Source organism: Trachurus trachurus, assembly GCF_905171665.1.
Source record: "Trachurus trachurus genome assembly, chromosome: 6".
Lineage (NCBI taxonomy): Eukaryota > Metazoa > Chordata > Actinopteri > Carangiformes > Carangidae > Trachurus > Trachurus trachurus.
Genome location: NC_139897.1, coordinates 17,084,359 through 17,108,179, shown reverse-complemented (window position 1 = coordinate 17,108,179; position 23,821 = coordinate 17,084,359). Strand labels below are relative to the sequence as shown.

Sequence of the window (23,821 nt, the reverse complement as noted above, 5' to 3'; positions counted from 1 at the left end):
ATAGAGCCTTTTACTGATGCCTCTGAGTAGAGTGGAGGAGAGGAGATGGTTCTCTGGGGAATGACTTACGAGGCTCCCTTATATCTTCTTCCCCCCCTCTACCCCAATTCAGTGCACGTTCGCCCTTGGACTCCCTACCATGTCTTTGCTCAGCTCATGTCTCCATCCTTTCTCCCTCCTCTTCCATTGACTCTCGCCTTCTCAATTTCCATCCTCTGTCGTCCACCCTCTTCTTCCTTCCACATCATCTCCCTGATGATCTCCTTTTTACCACCTCTCCTCCCGCCTTCCCTCCTTTTTTCCTTCTTCTTGAAGAGGCTCTTTGCTCATGTCCACATCCACCATCTCCCTCCCTCCCTGCCCCCCTTTCTCCCTCCCTTTAGCACCTCTTTATACAGTATATTCCCCTGATTTTCCAACACAGTTATCTTGGTTCCATTCACACCAAAAATAGTAAATCTGAAGCTCTTCTCTAGATTTCTCAAACAGCCGATGCTCTGGCAGAAGCAAAGATTCATTTTCTGAGGTGGTCAAGTCAAGTGATCCCTATTAATGAAGTGAAATGTCGGTGTAAATCTTTAATCTAAAAGCCTTAAGAAGTTTGTGTTAGACTTTCAAACAGCGACAGACTCAACCTGAAAACTGTGACGACTATCCCAATATTCCCTCTACAAATTCCCTGTCTTCTGGTTTTCTTCTGCTTGACACTTTTTGCAGCTATTGATTCATTCTTGCACAATCTGCTTTATCTCTTTCTTTTTTTTTTTCATCAGTCTGCAGCAGCGAGCATCGGCCCCTCTAGTGAAAATGTGTGTATGTGAGTTAGTATTCTTAAAGTGGCAGTCCTGCTAGTTTTGTGTCGTGGCATGTGTGCTTGTCGAAGTGTGAATTAAAACCACAAATAAGTCAACATGCAAATACAAACACAGTGGCAAAACACAAAGACACACATGGCAGACCGCCTGGAGACGACAATACAACATGTGAATAAAGTTATTAATATCAGATGGCAAATTATCACATTGAATTCATTATTTTTTGAGGGGAGAGCAGCCAATCCTTCAGCTGAATGATGTAACAGGATGCAGGAGTTGATGTCAGCATGTAAGCCTTCTAGCTGTATGAACACACACTCACACACATACACATACACACACTCTCACACACCTCCTCCCACGTTCCTTGGTGTGTGACAGCATGTAGTGATGCAGAGTGGCGTCTGCTTGTCAAGCTGACAGACTCGCACTGACAGCATGGTCAGACTGCTGCAGACACGAGAGAGAAACACTGATTTTATAACGCTCCAAACCACAACAACAAACAGCCTGCCGGGCATGAGCAGCGCGGCCGGCGCTCAGGACCATCATCATCCCTGCTTTTTTAGCCGTCTGATGCTGTGTCACTCTCATGGTGGATTGTGGAGCGGCGCCCGACTCTGTGTCTCTCAAACTGCCAGGAAGCTGAAAGCTCGAATGTGTATGAAACACCCTCGTGTGTGAGCAGTACAGATGACCTGCTGACCACAGACAAATTAAATCAGGTCGGTGAGATTAAGGCGAATTCGGGGAAAACGCTGTGATATCACATGGGGTGTTTGAATGAAATTTAAATATCAAGCACATGATTGAAAGCCGCTGTGCAGGAGGTCCGCAAGTTGGAACTTCCATAATCTTCATTACACTGCATCAGCTTTGTTAAGTGATAGGCTGTTAATTATGGGGATGTCATTACCACTCACACATCACTGAGAATAACTGTCTTTCTGTTCTCATAAAAGGGCTGGAAGGCAGCTGTAATTGAAAAGTGGTGACAAAACTATTGTTAATGCTGCCAAATGGGGCTTGTGCCGTCCTTTTTGGCCCTCCTCAATGGGGCTGAAGTGAAGTGTGTGAGGAACCTGCAGTGTTGATCCTCAGCCAGCCTCCATCACCTGGGCCATCGCCCTGTCACAATCGCATATAGCCAACAGGCTGAGAAAGGTAGAAACGAGGAGAGGCAGAAGAGGGGAAAATGAAGAGAGGGGTGGGCTGTCTGGAGTTAAATTAAAGGAGAGGGGAAAAGAGTGAGGTGGTGACCAAACAAAATCAACGAGGCGGAGCGGGAGGGAGAGACAGAGGGAACGTGAAGTGGAGCAAAGAGTGAAGGCAAAAAGATAAAGTCAACAGGAGAGCAGGAGAAGGGAGGAGAGGAACTAGACGGAGAGAGAGAGAGAGAGAAGCTCAGGAACTGTGCAGCTGTGGGAGCGTATTAAACAATCACTTCTGTGTCATCAGCTCGACACACAGGCAGAGGACATCCGGTATAGTAGAAGTGCTCAGCCAGTAGCGAAAAAACCAACTATCCCTGACGTCAAGTTTCAGCTCTCAGCGGTTCTGTCTGTTCGCAAACAGCCACGAGTCTGATTAAACACAAACCACCTTTTACCCGCTGAACACCCCGACGCAGCACGACCGAGGTTATTAACAGGATGCTGAAACATGTCAGATGAGTACAAAGCGCTTCAACAAACATCAAATCAAAGTGCACTGATCCACACGCTTGCATGAAAAGGAATATAACGTGCAGTCTGCAGAGTCGAGCATCAGAGTGGCTTCGGTCTCCAGAGAAGCCGATTCACAAGCTGCTCTGGTGTGTTGACGGCAGACGGTGCTGTGCTGCCGGGGCCGGCATCCCCTCAATGTCAATCACCGCAATGACATCGTCCGCCAACAGGCAACAGACACACACACTGATAACGCAATTTAAGCAACAGACACGTATATATATCCACACGACGTCCAGTGTGTCGTTTTCCTCACACGTAGATAAATAAAACATTTTCCGCACATATCCAACAGAGTAATGTCTTATTATCTCCGTGCATATGTGTGTGTGTGTGTGTGTGTGTTGTGCATCTCGAGCGTGTGCTGAAGGGGGTAGGGCGTCACGGCAACGCAAGCCTCGAGACAAGAGGGGTGGTTGCCGTGGAAACCTCAGGCTGAGAGCTCGGCAGCCGGACGACTGAAGGAAGGGAGAGAAGGAGCGGTAGACGGTGAGAGACGGAGGAGAGAAAGAGCATGTGTGTGATGAAAAAATACGAGGGCAACGTCCCGAGGGCAGGGAAGGAAAACTAAAACAGAGAGGGAGAAGAGAAGGATATAAAGCTGTAGGAGAGGAGGGGGAGGAGGAGGAGGGGGAGGAGGAGGAAAGTGATATCTAAGAAAGAGAGGGAAGACGATGAAAAAGACAATTACAGACACACGGAGAGACGGAGGAGAGTGAAAGAGCGGCATGAAGGAGCGATGGAGGACAAAAGGACAGAGGGAGGGGGGACACTCACAGGGAACGGTGCGGAGGTAGAGGTTGTCTCTGATGATCTGCTGGTGGTCGTGGTCCACAGAGCCCTTGGAGAAGCGCAGGTTGAGGTAGTGCCGCAAATCCTTGTCAACCACTCCCCCTAAAACAACAAACAAACAAACACAGGAAGGAGGAGGGAGGTTACAGCTGGTCTTTTATTTTGGAGGGGTGGTCTTCTGTTTGAAGACTCACAGACAGATGATTAGGGCGATGGAAACAACCAGAAGGATTTTTTATCTTCCTTTATTGAGCTGCAGCCTTCATACAACAATACAACACACACGCTGTGCAGCCAGACATTGCTCTGAACTTTTATATTCTGCTAGAGGAGATACCAAAGTTTTTAAAGATACCAAATATCTAGAAGATTTTTCATATATTTATATAATATTAATGACAAATATTTTTCACATTGCTTGTCAAACAAGCTGATACAGAAAATATCTCAGCGATCAGATGGTGAAGTGCAACAACCTGAAATTTGCTTTCTGGGGTTGAAAGCTCACACTGATGACACACACACACACACACACATATCATGGTAATTGTGTAAGCCAGTGATTCCCTTGGGGCCAAATGTGTGGTGTCAGCAGGTTGCGTGACAAAGGCCCAGAGAAGACACAAGCTCACACCACCACCTCGTCTCTGCCTCTCTCTCTTTCTCTTTCCTTCTCTTGATTATCTGCTGTACGAAGCCGCCTTCCTTCTCATTAAGTCACTCAACTGAAACACAGTCAAATAAATGACAAGCATAAGAGAAGGCAGAAGACTAAGAGCAGGCCAACACATCTGTGCTGCACACACACGCACGCACGCACACACACACACACACACACACATACACACACTGTATGATAATGTCCATGAATAGTTTCTCCTCCCTTCATCCCAAACCAAAGAAGCCCAGGAGGACGAGAGGAGGAGAACTTATTCTCCACACAACATTCAGTATGCAAGACGATCTCATCCAACAGCAGGAAGGATGAGGTTACATGCCTTTGCATTTACAAATGACAAACATGTCTCCTCGCTCATGCATACTCTAGTGACCTCATGCCAAACCGACTTGACAGCGTTCGGCCTATACCGGTCGAGATCAACGCAGCGCCTACCCGTCATGGAGAACATACATGCATGCATGCATACACCGCCGCCACCGTCAGAGCAGATCCTTCCCATGGGCGCAGAATCAGATACATGCATGTGTGTGTTGCTGACACAGGTGACTCTGTGCTGCAATAATGAATTCTGGTAGAATCACATCTTATGTAAACTGACACCATTTTAGTGAGGCTGTGAAGCACTGTGAATTGCTTCACAAACAGCAAGAGGAGAGGAGAGGAGAGGAGAGGAGAGGAGAGGAGAGGAGAGGAGAGGAGAGGAGAGGAGAGGAGACGGCAAGAAAACAAAGAAAGACAGGATGAAATCTTATAATTCGGATTGTCGCAGTTTTCAGATGGGTAAACATCACATCTCTCAGTTGTGTAGCAGACATGGGCACAGACACCAATACACACATATTTATACATGCACACCAACACACAAAGACGCGTCCAGACAGAGATGGAGAGAGACAGACACACACACACACACACACACACACAGTGAAGAAGAAAACGGCTGTGCAAAATATCCAGGCACCTCATTAGCAGCCGGCCCAGATGTTGCTAAAGGCAGTCCTCCTCTCTCCACAGGTATACATCCACAGACAGCCTGTCCTCTCAGGCGTCCTCTAGCCTCGCAAACCAACCACTGCACATCTTCTGCCGCCTCGGTTGAAACCTCGCCGCCGCTGTCCCCCCCCCACCCCCCTCTCCTCTCTCTGCCTCTGCTTCTTCTCAGCCGCGGCTCCGACGCTCACACAGCAGCAGCAGCACACGGCGGCCGCAGCCAATTTTAATCCCAGGAAAAGACAACGAGGGCGAGGGGGAAGAGAGAGATGGTGAGAGGCGTGTAGAGATGGAGAAAGACGACGGCTGACGTTGGAAGAAAAAGAGAGGAGAAGGAGATGTGCCAGTGGGAAGCCGGGCTACAAACAACCTGCCCACGGATTGGTCAGACAGCTCTCGCAGTCCTGCAGCAGCCCCTATCTGCTGCTGCCGCTACTGCACTGGAGCGTTTGTGTGTGTCTGCCTCTGCCCGTGTGTGTGTGCATGAGACTAAGGGAGGGATGCATAGACAGAGCACAGGAAATAAATGTTTATGTGTGTGAGATAATCTTAGATCGGTGTCTACATGTGTGTGTGCGTTCACCCAGATGCTCCCTGACATTCCTGAAACACTCGACATCTCAGCCACCAGATGCTCTCCCTGTTTGACCTTGTGTAAACGTCACCAACTAGAGTGAAATACTGTGAAACGCAGCGGCAGCAGATGTCACACTGAGGTTACACACACACTCGTACGCACATGGAGGGCTGATGAGCTCACAGCTGCAGACGCCAGCGAAGACGCCTTCAGCGCCGTCTTGGACAAGGTTTGGTCTAAACAAACACCAACACATGATATGAGAACTTAGCTTATGGTGCAACTGAGTGTGATGGAGGAGGATATTAAAATATATCCATCTAATATATATATAATCTTGTATTCTGTAGCTATTAAGGATCTTAGTCATTGAATGTCTCAAGGTAAGATGTTAAAGAAACAAGCCAGGTGATCATTAGTAGCAGCTCAGGCGGCCCTGAGAGGTCAACACACTGCAAATTAAGATACAGACACAAAGATGTTGTAAATTCATAAAATATCTTCATCCATTTGACAACACACAACGTAGGTGTTTCTGAGGACAGAAAAAAAGAGTGTGCTCTTGTTCAAGTTATGAAGACGAAGTCCTCTTAGTGTGATAAGGTGAGGTCAATATCACATGACTATGATGACTAAATACTGATAGCTAGCCTCAGTCTTTCTCCATCTCTTCTCTGTGTCCCCAGAAACACCTTGTGTTGTGAGTTTTTGCAGCGCATGAATCGTCAAATTGATTAAGTTTGATTCTGCATATGTTTTCTTTAGTTGTAGTGTGTGTTTGTGTGTGATCTCAGGTGCATCATACGCACCCACTCCCTCCGTGATATCTGTGTCCATCATCCTACAGTGAAATAGTCTGAATGTGAGGCTGCCTTACTCCAGGTTTGATCTGGGTTTGATCGCCCGGTCTGTTTGCTTTGGACGGGAGGAGATGATTCAGCTCATCCTGAATGATTGACATTGAAGGGATCCTAACAAGGAGAAGCCGAGTGCCATGACAGCATCAGTGTCTTTTGTTATTGTTTTGATTGACAGGCCCTGGTGTCAGAAGTTAAATACGCTTCAAACTGCGCATTTTAAGTATATTTTAAGAAGTGTTGTTGGTGTAACAAACTGAACAGATTTAGCACCCACTAAAAAGATTACGTCGTTAACACAACGGTCACCTTGTTTTTGTGACGGCTGCTTCTTCAACAAAGCCGAAAAAGTCTGTGAGATTCTGCAGAAGACAGTTTTATAGATTTCCCCAAAAATTGTAGCACATCAAGGGGAGAAAAGATGACAGCAGCGATCAATCACAAACTCATCAAGGCAAACGGCAATCAGTTCGGCTTCTGCTCAGCGAAGCGGCGCATTAGTCCATGCAGGTCACACAATCTCCTGCTGATCAACTGACCATCAACTGATCAGAAGAGAGAAAGAAAAAGACCCACAAAAACCCACCAACTGTGCAGCGATACAGCAGCAAGGTGGCCCATTTAAGCTGCCGACGGCGCCACATCCCTCCCTACAGCACACACACTGCTGCCACTGCTCTCTCTCTCTCTTGCCCAGCAGCCTCCAGCTTATTAATCAGTGCACGGCGATGCTACAGTGGCTCTCTATGGACTCTGGTCTGTTGCATTTATATGTTGAATAGCTCAATATCTTGTAGTGTGCGGCTGCTGCTCTGTTACTGCTGGGTGAGTTAACCGTGCACCCGCTGACTGTTTAGCATGCGGCTTGAATCCAAACATGGAGAGCTGCCGAGTCTGTGCAACAACAACACAAACAACAACAACTATGTGAGCATTTGGGCACTGGGTGGTTTCTGCGTGACCAGAGCGAGCATCAGGCCACATCTGGTTAGTAAATATAACCTGGTACAGCTTTTTGGTTTCCAGAAGGAACCGCACGGAGAAATCAGTTTTAAAGAGGACAGTGGCACAGATAACATAATCTAATGCCTCTGTTGCTTAGCAACGCAAAAGAAGCAGGTTTGTTTACACAGCTGTTGATTTACCTAACAACACACCATCGCTACACCAGTGAGAAACACTGCTTCTTTGTTTCTTAGTAAACCATTTCACCATGAATCCACTGGTTTGAGTGTATTCACAATGGGGGGAAATCAACAATAATGTTAATTTCATGTTCGCCCTTCACACACAAGTGCCGATACATTAAATTCAGATGATTTGTTGGGGCATATTCGCCCTCTGTTAGGCTATAGACAATGTGGAGAGACGTGAAGTGTCAAAATGCACGAGAGGTCGCAGGACAGACTTGAAAGGTGACACTGCTGTTTATATGATGTGATATGTTACAGTCCCTTTTGTCACCACAATGACCCTGAATAAGCAGATTTTTGAGCCTGGTGTTGATGATGGGCATTTTTGTCCTACACTGCAATGTGCAGCAATGAGGCAAAAGAGATTCATACACAAAGCTTTCCTGACGAAAGCAACTCTGCCATGCACAACACAGCAAAAACAAGAATCAGACAGAGATTCTTGTACGACAAAATAGTGGAGTTTGTTAATTTTTTGGCGACAAACACTCAAACGACACTAGGTTAAAACCTTCCTACGTGGCAAAACTGCTTTAAAATCCTGACATACAAACCATGATGCTGCCAGTGTTTTCAGTCGCTTCAAATATACTTAATAATCTAACTCTTTTATTGTTTTACACTGCAGCTGCGTGAATTAGGAAGTGTCAACTACAGGACGCCCAGTGAGCAGGCTTAAGTACGTGGGAATAAAGTAACTCAACAGCTGGAAAAATGTAGTGCCAAATGAAAGTGCCATTTGGGCAGGAAGAATGCACCAAGCTGGTAACACAGCAGAGTCAGACTGTAAACCTGTTTGCACCAGAAACCCACATGGCATCTGACTAACCAGTGGTCCATCAGGGACTTTCCAGATCCAGATTCCAGTTGCATTCCAGTTAAAGAGTGCATTATTAAGATACTGATATTTTATGGTTGGTACATCCAGTTAGTACCTTGGGTGTCGTTTGCAACTTTGGATACAATTATGTATCTAGCCTAATTATATGTTAACTATAATCAAGTATTCATTTAAATTCCTCAGCAGGACCAAAACCAGCATCTTTTCTTGAATTGAGTTTTATTGGTACCAGAACAACCAAACTCGACGCCCATGGGCTTGTTCTGGTACTTGTAACACTTCAGTTAAGAGCCGCTGGTTGATTTCAATTATGGCTGTAAACAACAAGTAGATCTGTCATGAACTCCATCTCTGTGACTGCTGCTGTTGTTTTTAGACTCTCTGAGCAGCCAAGCCACCAGTATGTCTACACCCACAGAGCATTTGGATTTTCTCCTCCTAATTACCAAGGGGAATTTTAGGATTAACTTTTCTTTTTATGCATTTTTCAGATAATTTAGGTTTTGTAAATATAAAAGGTAAATACAGCTGGCACTTTATCTGTTACATAGCAAAAAACATATTCACATTTTCCTTTAATTTGGTCCTTATTTTCATTTTTATAACATTTTTGTCTTCTTTTTATGTATGTACTGTTATGTTGATGTGCAGTTTTAAGAGGTTGTATGTGGATATTTAACGTCGTATTGCCAAATTTGTGATAAATACAAATCATTACTGCTTAATTTGCCTTCACTCTCTGATCAAAATTACTCTTACATCCTTAAATACAAACGATAAAAACAAGTCAAAACCTAGTATGTGCCCCTCCACTTCCCTGCAGTTCCTGAGTAGCTGGAAGTAGCATGGTCCACAGCAGCATATTCCACTTATCTTAATCTTTATCGATTAAAAAAAAAACCTAACTTCAATTTTAAAATCCACTAATCTTGCTAATGACCTCTTAGGGTGGGGATCAAATACTTTCCTTTTTGCATGTCTTTTTGCTCGCCCTTTAATCACCTTTAGTCTTTTGGTAGTTTTGGGCCAGTATTGTTCCTTTCCTTGTTTAAACAATGAGCAGCTTTGTGGGATGTTGATAACCTTTCCATCTTTGTAAAGACATTTATATGGGTAAACCTAGCGCACAAGAACATTAAAGCTGCAGCATAGCAGGTCTGATAATGATACAAGTTTTCTCCAGGAGGCAGCTAACTGAATTGTTAATCTTGCCCTCAACGCCCTCAGCAGGTCAAGATCGCACTCCAACACCTGTCACTTTTCTTGATAAGCCGTCTTCCTCGAAACAGCATCAAGCCTGAGGCCGAGCTAACCAGCATGCAAACTACACACTCATAGGAAAAAAAGAGGGGGCAGATATTATTCAATCAAATCAGCAGTGCAGGGTTCACCAGAGCATAATCTGCTCTGCTCTTCATACTAATCTCATCTCATATTTCCTCTCTCGCCCTTTGCTCGTTACTTTTATTCCATTTGCTATAGGTAGGCATCATATTTAATTGTAACATTTAGACATACACAACTGTACTTTACCAGACCCTTGTATTTGACTGCATCTTTAGCTTGGGTCTCAATCTGCTACTTGAATCTTATCAGCAGTGTTTGGCTCGATCTACTATTTTTATATACATAATCTTGCTTATTATTACTTATTTAAATTTCATATTGATCAATATGTATAATTGTGGCTGGTTGCAAGACATTTTCCTTTCGTAAAGTCTTAAAACTCTCTCTTCAGGCTTCTGCAACAGCTTTTCTAGGTTTTCTTTTGTGTTTTTCCACAAACCTTGCACTGAATAAATACTGTAATGTCGACCCATTGATATCACAAAACAGTAATAAAGGTAGCACTGCTGACAAGGTAACAAAGCTGTTGTTGTGGTGCTCTCGTAGATGTTTGTTCATTTGCATTAAATTCATGACAGCTGGATTTACACGCGTTCCTTTTCGTTGATTCCAAAGCAGATGTGTGCTGTTAATCTTGAATGCTGGGGTGTCTCGAGATCATTATCTTTAAAATAGTCTTCCCATGCTCAGTTAAGTTTTGCAGTCTCTTTTCTGCTTCTTTGAATTTCTTATATGCAGTCCAGCAAAGTCAGATGAGCGCAGGTGGATTTCAATTAATCTTGTTTACGTTACTTCACGACTCCATCGTCCAGGTGTTAGTGGTCTCTAATTAGTCTAATTAGTGTTTCAGAAACCATTTATTAAACCATGACAAACTATTCTAAATTCAGGCCTACTCTCCACCTTATATAAACCCCTTCTGGGAAACCGCCCCTATACGCTTAGTTTGACTCAGAACATATTCCTAGATACAGCTCTTTTCTAAAAAGGCGGGGGTGAGCACACTGCATTGTTTGTATGTGCACCGACATGAAACTTGAGGGAGGAGCAGATACATGGAGAAACCAACAGGGGCCGTTTTGTTTGATTTAGCGAAGGTTTAATCACGTCTGACATGCCCACTCTCCCAGGAGGCCCTCCCTTCGTACCACATCACTTGTCTAAATCCATCTCTTTTCAAATTTTAACCACTCCACTCTGAACTACAAACATCCTTGCAGTAACACTTTAGTAACAGATGCCAGCATGCAAATTGTGCCTGCATGCACACACAAACCTCATAATCACAAGAGCAGAAGAGAAACAGCAAGACATAAACGTGGTCCAACACCGTGTCAAAGTGGAGTAGACGCTCAGTACTTTAATGTCAAAACCACTTGATATACAACTTCTATGCACGCGATCCGTCACACATTTATGCTCCCTCTTTCACCCTGATGAACAAAGCACAGATACACCTGACATTCACCACAAAAAAACACATTACTGATCGAACCCCAGCACCCAGACACACAGACGTTACCACGCTGAGCCAACTGAGCGGCCATCTGGCCGGTTAAAGGCTGAGATCTGAGCTGATGGTCGGGGGCGTCTGAGGAGAGCTGAGGTGAAGTGGTGCTGTTGCCCGAGCGGTTGTCATGGAGAACAAAACTCGAAGAGAGACTTGGTGATCAATAGTTCGCCAACACTCCCACAAGAGGCCACACAGGCTACAGAGGAATACAAAACTGCACGGTGGGAGTCAACATACAGCTGCACCTCGGGAACACACAAGTAAAAAGTAGAATAAAAGTGTGTGAGAAAATGCCTCTGTATAAGTGTGGCAGCAATTACTTCCGAGCGTTGGGGGTCAGGACACCACTTAGTGTTCAGGTATATGGACAAAGCAGAAGCAGAGTCCTGGACTGGTCTAGTTTTATCTGGTGGTTAAGATGTGTGTGGTTGTAAAACAGCAGGAAACAAGCTGACTAACATCAAGCATTAGCAGAGAGGTGAGCCTAGATATAGGTATAATAGTACCATGAATGTCTGAGGGCTCTGTGATAAGCTAACAAGTAGCACTTAAATATTGAATGAGCACTTACGCTCCATAACATATGACTTGCAGTCACGGTACAGTCACTACTAAACAATGATTCAGTGTGACCACATTGCACAAAAAATGTAGCTAGCAGAATACAGAAACACACTCTCACAAACTGGCTGCTATCGCGTCATGAATGAAACAAAGATTTACTCAGAAAAATAACCATGTACAGCTTATCGTCCAACGAGCAGCAGCCAAGTGCTCTTGAAGTTGAGTCGTGCCGTTCTTCAGAGCAGCAACAAGGTGCTTGTTACTTATGCAACACTGTATGATGATTCAGTGTATCCTGCTCCCACAGGAAGCTGCTCATCACCTGAGCCTTCAAGGGGACGCAGAAGAACAAGAGGTTCTACACCGTCGAAGGAGCCGAAGCTGAAGAACAAGAGGTCTACACCGTCGATGGAGCCGAAGCTGAAGAACAAGAGGTCTACACCGTCAATGGAGCCGAAGCTGAAGAACAAGAGGTTTACACCGTCGATGGAGCCGAAGCTGAAGAACAAGAGGTCTACACCGTCGATGGAGCCGAAGCTGAAGAACAAGAGGTCTACACCGTCAATGGAGCCGAAGCTGAAGAACAAGAGGTCTACACCGTCGATGGAGCCGAAGCTGAAGAACAAGAGGTCTACACCGTCGATGGAGCCGAAGCTGAAGAACAAGAGGTCTACACCGTTGAAAGAGCCGAAGCTGAAGAACACGAAGTTTACATCATCGATGGAGCCGAAGCTGAAGAACAAGAGGTTTACACCGTCGATGGAGCCGAAGCTGAAGAACACGAAGTTTACATCATCGATGGGGCCGAAGCTGAAGAACAAGAGGTTTACACCGTCGATGGAGCCGAAGCTGAAGAACAAGAGGTCTACACCGTTGAAAGAGCCGAAGCTGAAGAACACGAAGTTTACATCATCGATGGAGCCGAAGCTGAAGAACAAGAGGTTTTACACCGTCGATGGAGCCGAAGCTGAAGAACAAGAGGTCTACACCGTCGAAGGAGTCGAAGCTGAAGAACAAGAGGTCTACACCGTCGATGGAGCCGAAGCTGAAGAACAAGAGGTCTACATCGTCGATGGAGCCGAAGCTGAAGAACAAGAGGTTTACATCATCGATGGAGCCGAAGCTGAAGAACAAGAGGTTCTACACCGTCGATGGAGCCGAAGCTGAAGAACAAGAGGTTTACACCGTCGAAGGAGCCGAAGCTGAAGAACAAGAGGTTTACATCATCGATGGAGCCGAAGCTGAAGAACAAGAGGTCTACACCGTCAAAGGAGCCGAAGCTGAAGAACAAGAGGTTTACATCATCGATGGAGCCGAAGCTGAAGAACAAGAGGTTCTACACCGTCGATGGAGCCGAAGCTGAAGAACAAGAGGTTTACACCGTCGAAGGAGCCGAAGCTGAAGAACAAGAGGTCTACACCGTCGAAGGAGCCGAAGCTGAAGAACAAGAGGTCTACACCGTCAAAGGAGCCGAAGCTGAAGAACAAGAGGTCAACACCATCAAAGGAGCCGAAGCTGAAGAACAAGAGGTCTACACCGTCGAAGGAGCCGAAGCTGAAGAACAAGAGGTTTACACCGTCGAAGGAGCCGAAGCTGAAGAACAAGAGGTCTACACCGTCGAAGGAGCCGAAGCTGAAGAACAAGAGGTCTACACCGTCGAAGGAGCAGAAGCTGAAGAACAAGAGGTTTACACCATCGAAGGAGTCGAAGCTGAAGAACAAGAGGTCTACACCGTCGAAGGAGCCGAAGCTGAAGAACAAGAGGTTTACATCATCGATGGAGCCGAAGCTGAAGAACAAGAGGTTCTACACCGTCGATGGAGCCGAAGCTGAAGAACAAGAGGTTTACACCGTTGATGGAGCTAAAGCATCATTTTCAGTAGCTTCCACATCACAGCCTGGCTATTCACTTCCAGATCCACAGGGCTTTTATTGTGAAGGAACTCAACCTTGTTCCCCTCTATGAACTTAGTCAAAGCCCTGCAACAGAGTTATCATCAACAAGGCCTGCCACTGCACAGCCATTGCTGCACAATGGGTCCTGCTAGTGTTGTCACGATACCAACATTTTGGTACCGGTATCGGTACCAACATGTTTTTCGATACTTTTCGATACTTTTCGGTACTTTTCCACATAAAAAGAGAACACAAAAAATGTCATTATTTGCTTTATTTTAATAGAAAAATGTTGGACCATAAAACAGGAAATCAGTAAACAGTTACTGCTGCAGGATTAACATTCCATCTATATTAATCTGAACTCTTCCTAAATTAAAAAATGTCTGTTTAAACATGAATATCAACTTGTTTTCTTTGCATTATTTGAGGTCTGAAAACACTGCATCTTTTTTTGTTATTTTGACCAGTTGTAATTTTTGGGAGAAATTGTTATCAGTAGTTTATAGAATGAAACACAAATGTTCATGTTACTCAAACATGCCCATATAGACCAAATTGATTCTGTTCCCCCCACCCCCATCAACGCTATATCGTTCCGTTAATTCATCTCTGCGTAGCGCTGCTTCGCCGTGCTCACTCACTCACAGAGAGAGAGAGAGAGACAGAGAGAGAGAGAGAGAGACAGAGAGAGCATGCAGCCAGTGGTGATCCGCGGTAAAAACAAAACTTATTAACGAGGCTGTGGCGGCCGTCTCTCTCTCGCGCGGCGCACAGACACAGACACAGACACACACACACAAACACAGGCACATGGACAGGTGGCGCTGTAACGGTAATGATAAAAAGCACCTTGCTTCGTTTGTGACTCGCTCTCTCGCTCCTCGCGGCTCAAATTACAATGCGGCGACTTCACGCGGCGACGTCACCGCTGCCGGCGGCGCAGAATGAAAGTACCGGTCCCATCTAAGCGCAGTATGGTACCGTTTTAAATGCGTTAGTACCCCGGTACCAATCTAGTACCGGTATACCGTGCAACCCTAGGTCCTGCCATGGCCCACATTTCACCCTAGCCTGTTGGGGGGCATCCTTAGATTTAGGGATTACCCACTGTGATGTTATTGGTGTGAAAGGGATGCTCCAACTGTTCAATCTGCTCAAAGAAAACAAACCATTCTTCTGTTTATATCGTGTCCAGAGGGACATGGAGCCGGGGGGGAAGGTGCTCATCTGTCAGCACAACACTCTTTCTGTATCGACTCTTACTCACAGAGCCCCTCTCACAAAAAGCAAGCTAAGAAATTGGTGAACAGACTCCAGTCCCTCCTCATGGATGAAGGATTTGAGCTGAGGCAATGGGCCAGCAATTCACTGACAGTCACTGGCCACCTGTCAAGAGAGTCTCAGTTGGATTCGTCTGGACCCGGTTCATCCAGGAGACAGCAGACCCGCAGGAGCACAACCGTAGACTCGTACGGCGGTGCAGGTCTGTGACACTATGATGCATCATCTCCGTGTCTAGAAAAGAGAATAGGACAACCAAGGGCCACACTTTGCAGATAGATTGGCATCTGCCCAGTTTGAGGCTCTCTACTGAATAACTGCAAAACATAAAAGCCACTATTTTACAAACATCAACAGAAAACAGTGACCCAATTGTAGGTAGCTAGGAGAATAAAGCAAAACATCATACACAATGACAAGCTAGTTTTTTTTTTTTCATGTGGCCTGAGGGAAAATATAGGCTGGCACTTAGCCTACGTTGAATGGACTTTTTTTTCACAGTCAATGACACAGGTATCTCTAATTAGGCCTACTGTGGTGCATTATTTACTGGAAGAGTCATTAATTTTAATGTTTTGATGTTTCACCTGTGGTTTTCCTGCTATTAAAAGTCAAAATATCTGCTGTGTGCACTGTGCAAGCTAGCATCATAATAAACACGCAGGTGAGGTTGTGTCGCGCGGGCTAATTTAACGATCTTAAAGCAGACACAAGATAGGCTACAAACACATAAATTAATTAAACCTACCTTGTTAAGTCTTTCGAGTGGAAACTCGCACCATAATCTACCAAACAGCGTTAAATACTGTTTATCTCCGTAAAAACCCGAGTTCCCCTCTAAATTGCCCTTTTTGCCGTCCATTTCCTGTTTTTACGTCTGACTTTCAAAATAAGGGAAACAGGAAAGCCAAAATAAAAGCTTAGCCTACTGTAAAAACGCAAACTTACGTAGCAATTAATTAGGCAACTATATGCAGGACATTTTACACGCAAATTGTGTTGTATTTCCTTAATTACAAATGGGGAAAGATTCAGAATCCAAACATTTGTACTAAACTGTCACTGGATTTTTTCCAACTATTTCACTCTATTTTATGCCAATGTGGTAGGCCGGAGTAACCCTTGGTAGGATGTGCACCTTAAATACAAAAAATCCACTAATTTCTGTTTTTCTAAAGATCCTTTTTTAACTTCACTCTGTTTCTTCTCGCTCTGTCCCATGTGACATTTTATATTTTTGTTTGCCAATTTCTTTACCTCTTCATCAACCTCTCCAGTGGTCCAGTTAAGGCTACTATTATCAACCCTCTGGTCTACTTTTTCTTGTTTTACAGTCCCAATTAGGCACAGGTAGGGGAGTTTAAACTGGCCTCCAAAGGCCTGTGTCCGTGTGCTAGACAGACATGATGGTGTGTGTGTGTGTGTGTGTGTGTGTGTGTGTGTGTGTGTGTGTGTGTGTGTGTGTGTGTGTGTGTGTGTGTGTGTGTGTGTGTGTGTGTGTGTGTGTGTGTGTGTGTGTGTTAAACTGTAAATGTGCTGATAGTTTCTACATGTGAAGGCCATTTAGCTGTGGATGAAGTATCTGTTTCCAGTGCTCCTAATGGCATTATTACAGCAGGTGGCAGGACCCATTATTAATAGTAAATGACAGCGAGTCAGAGACTCTCTCCTAAAGGTCTCAATATTGATCCCCCTCTATCCTCAGACTGGTCTTAATGATGATGTTCCTCCTTGTCTTTCTCTACAGCGCCGTAATCAAGGCCAGACACACATTTACAACCTCTGAGTCACTATAAAGAGAAACAAGCCCACACTACAAATGAGACTTCAAGATTAAAGCGCAGAGGTGATAGGAATTGCCAGCCTTAGTATTACACGCACTGTCGTCCCCCTCCTCCCACAGTGTGCAAATGAATTCCTCGTCTCCCCCTCAAATCTACGCTGATGAGATAAACACTGATGGACACGGGGAGGTGTGTGCTTGTGTGTGTGTGGTGGCTCCTGTTTTAAATGTGGCTGTATGGAGATGTTTGTCACTGCTGATTGCACTCTCCAGTTCAAGCAGAGCCCCTTAGACTCTATCAAGAACAACAAGCAGGATGCAACTTAATGAGAATTAAAGAAACAGACTCACTACGAGATATGAAGAGGGTGCAAAGGTATTTATGGGTTCAAACACTTCATCCGCTCTTCAGTGGGAAATTGAGAAATGATAATTGGGGAGAAAACAGAGGGAGACAGAGATATGAAGGAGCCTTGGAGGGAAAAGAGAGTAATAAGGAACTCATTGGTTTAGGGGGCGCAGTGGTCGATAACCTCTGGGGTTAAAACCAGCAGGGGCGTGTTACCGGTCAATACAAAAAAAATTAATAACTCTGACTGTTGCAGCCATCTGAGCATCGTCACGAGTCTCCCCTCCAATGCTTCATTTGGCTGCTATGGTCTGATAGTCTAATAAAGCCTGTCTGTAGTGATTAAGGGCCCCTTCATGCTGCTAAATCCAAAGCGAAATGAATTGAATTCAGCTCAACTGCACTGCCCTGTCCGCTCCTTTCTGTTCCCCATTACAACATGTTAGGTTGAACGAGATGAGCAGGGATATAATATAAAACACACCAGGCACAAGACAGTGCAAAGTGGCCATAACTCACATCCTAACAAGTCAGGTGGAAAACTTCTTATGAGCTGCTCACAAATTGGACTTTTCTTCTCATCAGCACACACGCTGACTGTCCTTTTATCACCATCATAGCATACGACCATCATCATACATCCCTCCAATAGTATTTCCATTATTGCCAGAATGTAATTTTCTTGAATTATATAACTACCTAATCATATTCATTCTCAAACAGCACAGTGTGTGTACAACATTAGAGATCCTCCTCTCCACAACATACAGCGACAACTGTCAGATAAGAGAAGGTTTAAATTTCCACCTTGACATAATAGCCTGGGCTGTTATGTAAACACCATCAAGTTCAAACTGAGCAGGACCATAAACCTCCAGCGGCTGTGTCAGTGCCTACAGGCACGCTGCTCCAGGCCTTCTTCTTATAGTGTCGGATTAGACAGCTACTGTCCTCTACTGGTAGGAAGCATCCACTGCAGCGATGAACTGATCCTTAATGCAAATGAAGCACTTAAACACATCAGCTGAGATTTCTGCCAGTAAGACAGGAAGCTGCCTGCTGCTGCTGCTGCTGCTGCAGTGAATATGATTAGCTCAGAGAGCAATAAGCTTTATAGTTAGACAATCTAGCAATTAAATCCCACTTCTTACATGAAGAGATGCATTACCACTAAAGCACTTATGAGGTACAATGATGGGGTACATTCAAGTGCTATCTATTTTTGATATTGATATGAAAGCAAAGGTTGAAACACCGAGAGAAGAAGATATAAGATGAATGATCTTTAAAAAACTGAGGTATTGAGGAATTGAACTAAACATTGTGACAATGACCCTCATGCTTTGTACATTTCACTAGATATAATACTGTGTATGAGCTGGCTCCAGTCCAAGAACTGCAACTCAGAAATGATGGCGAGCCTGTTTAGAAAGCCAGAAAAGCACAGGACATAGTTGGTAGCCATCCACCAGTTTCAGTGCTGCAGCTGGAGCAGCTCCTGACGCCAGCTTTTGTAATCCTTTTCATTCAGATCTGAAGCCCACGGCGAAGCTATCAGATTAGCGCTGCTGGCTAATCTACACTATGTCAATGAATGAAAACCATCCGCTGCCTTCTGCCATGCCTGACTGAATAAGATATGATTCTGGTGAAGTGGGAGGAAGGATTCTTGCTTCAGCACCGACCTGTCACACTCGGAAAGTTAGTAACACATAGTGCATATCATTTTGAGGGCAGGTCTCATTGCTTATACTGCGTGTGTGTGTGTGTGTGTGTATGCGCTCCAGCAGATGAGACACACACAGACATTAAAGGCCACACCTACAGAGAGCGAATAACTTTCACTACAGGTTGATGCAGAGGTCGTGATGGGCCAGATGTCACGTGAGGGATGGTTGTCCCCCTTCGCCACAGCAGCCTCTCTGAACCCTGACTAAATGAGGCCTGTTGTAGCACGCCTTGTGCGATTCTTTTACAAAGCACATGAAATTTAAATAAGTCTCTTTGAGTAACCTCGAACTAAGGATGATTCGAGAACAAAACACATTTTCAGTCTTAGATGTACAGTGATACAGTGCGCTTTTGACTTGTACTGTAAGCTCAGAACTGATGCGGTGCAGAAACTAATAGATTTATATAAACTGTATGGATAAATAAAGTTGAAAAGTCAAAATAGACTTCACACAAAGCTACAAGGCAGTTGACAAAAAAAAATAAACAAATGATTTAAAATGATTTGATTTATACAACAATGATAACAATTAGCCTATGTCATATTGTTTGTATTTTTGTTGCATTCATTCTCCATTCCCTTTTTAGGATAATAAACACATACAAACAAACACACTCCATCTTAACACTCACACGCATCATGAATAACCATAAGAATATGTGTTTTGTTCAAGCCAGATAAAGTGCTTTTTGTGTCTCTATTCAAAAACACTACCTCGCACAGCGCACGGCACACGGTCACTGCTCGGTCAGCCTCCACTAACAGGTCCGCGCTCAGAAACACGACTCATTCTCTCTGACTTTTACAAAAATGACAACTGTGTGGTTGAGGTCAAAACCTCCTGTTCAATCAGCTCCTGCTCACAGGAAGGACATAGAAACAAATCAAACATCACTATTAGTAAAAAAAAAAATAACTGAGGCGTGACTGAAGCGCAGGGATGTTTAAGCAATAACGCTTTTAACAAACCTCCCACAAAACCATGTCTCCACAATCACAAACACCACTTCTAAATATATTTCAGGAACACATGCAGCAGCACAGTCACAGATTGACCCATGCAGTGTGTCTATGGTGAGGAGAATTACATTGACCTAATTCACTTAACTGGACCTGTTAGATATTTGGTCATTGGCTGGCTGAGCTTCAGTTTGATCCTCTGAGCCGAGCTCCAGCAGCTTCTAGCCTCAATAAAATCATCCTCCGCCTCTGACAGAACTCATCTCTTGGTGAGTTATTAATACCAACAGAGCAGACAGGATGTTATGCACTGAATCTTCAAGCTTCTCATTAACAAAGCGACAAGAGCGCTGAAGAAGGTCGTCTTCTCTGCCTCTGCTCCATCTGTCCCTCCATACTGTACCCACATTAGCGGGGCTGGCAGGACCCGGGCAGCCGAGTCAGAAAAGCTGACACCTTCAAACAGTTCTCAAAAGTCTGGTTCCCGGGGACGGTAAAAAAGCTAATTGTACACAATTACTTCATGGTGGAACATAGCTATGGTTTCATTTCTGAACATGTCAGCAGTTTTAAATTGGGCCTAATGTGAACAGTGATTATTCAGTCATAACTCAGAATGGATGACAAAAAGTGTGTTTATGTCCTTTAAAGTTATCTGCAAACACTAGTGCACCCACCAGTTAGTTTACCGTAGTTTAAAACCAAGGGCCCTGTTAAAGGCAGGTTAAAGGTTACGTTAGTCAAGATGCTACTTTATTAGATTTTAAAAGATGGACTGTCCTGTTTTTATTTAACTTTGTTTGCAACAGTTTACTTTCCGTCTATTAGTCTTCATCTTCAATTCTTCTGTGTCACTGTTAAAACTCTATTTTCCATATTTCTTCAATGAATACAAATATTAAAGCATGCAACTGGCCACTGTGTTGCTTAACCAAATGTTTTTTCTATTGTAGACATCTGTATGTAATATTTAAATGACATGCAGATTTATTGTCAGCCTGTTAAGATTACATCACACACTGTAAGTGCTGACTAAGTACATATTTACATATTTTAATGTTTCCAGTCCACTGGATTTCAGCTGGAAGCAGAGAGCTCAGCCAGCTTTTCAGGTTTTAGCATTAGCATTAGCTTATCCTTGTTCGATACACCTGATAAATTCTACTACTTTCTTGTGGTCATTTTAGCAAGTAATATTGTTGGATACAAACTGATTCTGATTATTTCCATGTGAAACCCACTGTTTAAAAAAAATTGCTTAAGATTTTGAGCCTCTCATTCATAACTTGTATAATTGTACAAAAATGGAAAACCTGAAAGGTGCAGCAACAGTTACTTGGCTAATGACACATTTTGCAGAACAGATTAAAGTAATAAAACTGAGTTACAGTTTAAGGGAGAACTTCAGACAAAGTGATGACAGTCCACTGCTGCGTTCCTATGCACAGTCTTATTAGTAATAGTGGGATCCCTGACCTGCCTGGTCTGGCCTATATAAGCTGTGGCCGAGAGCTGCTGCACAGTGTGACGGAGGCTGGTTTTTGCTCCACTTAGATGTTAAAGGGCATGTTAACATTTTGAAGTCATGTTGTTTTTGCTCAGAAAGCACTGCATATTGTTGTCATAAAGCTGAGTGGATGAAACGTCCTGGGGTCTTCCTCCTCCACACTCGTTTGAGAGGAAAAAACATGATTTGGAGAGTAGAAAATTACATTTCAAAGCGGCAATATCAGCAAGCTGTGACACGTTTGTGGCTTTATGTCTGCATTTCTTATCCAGAGCTAAGTACCTCCAGGTAGCATTTGTGATATTTTGTTTATTGTTATGTGAATTAGAGCAACATCTGTTGTGAATTGAGCTGCCTGGGATGATAGCTCTAATATAATCTGAACAAAAGAACAAGAAAATATCTGAAATTAATATGATTCATATCAGTGTATTTAGTGCATAGCTAATTATAACAAAGGATGAGCCCAATAAAGGCAATTAGGAGGAGAGTTTGGTTATTTAGAGGGGGATACATATTTGATCATTTTATCAAATTTACCAACAACTGTGATAAACTGGAAAACCTAACTGATAAGCAGTGTTTGGATGAATGACAGAAACAATATGTAGGCTATATTTGAGTCTCTAGCATTCTGCTCAATTACAGAGAAAGGAAAAACAAAGAAGGGTGTATCACTATGACGAGTTGGCACATCATAATTATAAACAAGCACTTTGTTAATCTATTTATTTTTATTTTTAAAATGAAGACTCTGTCACAGATCATTGGGGGAAAAAAACACATTTTCTCATTTCCCTGCAGTGTGTTTTCCTCACACCTTCACCATACTCCTTTTCTTTAAACTCCACCTCTCTTTCTCTTCACACACAGACACAAACAGACACACACATTCACACTTCTTTCCTCTCCATACTGTTATAGCACCTCTAGACTTTTATAAATCTGCTTCGCTGAGCCGAGCAGCCGTTTGCACCTCACTCCTGCTCACTGATGCAGATGAGGAGATGAACAGTGACGTTACCAACATAGAAAATCCATGACTATATGTGTATGGTTTTTTGTTTTTTTTCCCAACTACAAATGCATTTAGAGGTATATCATTCAAAATCAAAACAATCCTTCTCCATAAAGTCTGTATCCGAGAGAAATTATTGATGACACTAGCTGTGGCAGCAGGCATATTTCATAGCAGACATTTTGACTGACACTAACGCAACCTGGTCAGACTTGACACCTACTTCAATATGCAAAATATCTGGGGCCCTGAACTGAAGCAGCTAAATGGAGTTCAGCCATCACTTCATACATCTGTATATCTCCTAGTGTCACATCATGTCAAAGTGGCTTCAATAAAAACGATTAAACTAAACTAGCTCCAGAAAATATGTAAAATCTTTCATTGTGCAGGTTGCACTGCACAACCAGCACTGGTCCCAACAACAACCCTACAGCTGCAATACAAACATATACAATTTCAGCTCTCTTAACTACACTCATCAAATTTGATAAAATTTAATTTTATCTCATAAGCCACGCAAATGATGAAATGGTTTCATTTTGTTTTAAATCTCTGTTGACGTTTGGTGTGTTACGTTGTTAACCTGCCATTAGTGGAGATTCATTTATAGCACGTTCATTTACATGTCAGAGAAGTGAGACACTTGAGGACACGCTGACTGATTAGGCCTAATTGATTTCAAAGCTTGCTATATAGCCACAGATGTAGGGGGGGTACACGTGATACACAACTCACACCTGCATGATGTGACGTGATGGAAAACTTGCACACACCAGACTTGTAAAAGCGCAACACCATCTGGGTGGATGGTTCTCTCTTGCACAGATCTGGGTTGTGAATGCAGCAACACCACAAAAAAAAGAAAGAAAAGAAAAAGGTTACAGTACGAGGTGCAAACAATCTCATATTTAAAGGCAGTGTCCTGGTCTATCCGTTTGAGTACAGTATGTGCACACAGGCCTGTTTGCAGTGTGTGTGTGTGTGTGTGTGTGTGTGTGTGTGTGTGTGTGTGTGTGTGTGTGTGTGTGTGTGTGTGTGTGTGTGTGTGTGTGTGTGTGTGTGTGTGTGTGTGTGTCAGGGCACTGATCAGGGTAGATGAATAGATGAAACAGGTCAGGGCAGAGTCGGGCTGTGACCTCGCTCTGGAGGTTCATTAGGCCTCGCTGTCACTGCTCTACTTCCTCAGGGACAGAGGAGGAAGAAGAGGGGGGGGGGGGGGGGGGGGGTTTCTACAATCTACCTGACTGAACATAACTTGTTAAAATGTGTAAGTGTGTGTGCAACGTTCGCATGGGCAGTCAGACATGATTGTGCAGCCAGACAGGACATCCATCTCCGGTTCGGCCGCATGTGGCCTCTGAGCCGAGCAACTGGCCTGCTAGATGATTCCTC

General features: G+C 44.0%; 1 protein-coding gene across 1 annotated transcript in view; it reads right to left on the bottom strand.

Moving 5' to 3' along the window:
• magi2b (membrane associated guanylate kinase, WW and PDZ domain containing 2b) overlaps positions 1 to 23,821 on the bottom strand; it is a gene marked incomplete at its 5' end in the record, with an annotated part of 75,931 nt that overhangs the window by 50,137 nt on the left and 1,973 nt on the right. The window contains one exon of the mRNA XM_083973149.1: positions 3,320 to 3,436. Coding sequence (XP_083829275.1) covers positions 3,320 to 3,436 — 117 coding nt within the window. The remainder of the gene's footprint in view (positions 1 to 3,319; positions 3,437 to 23,821) is intronic.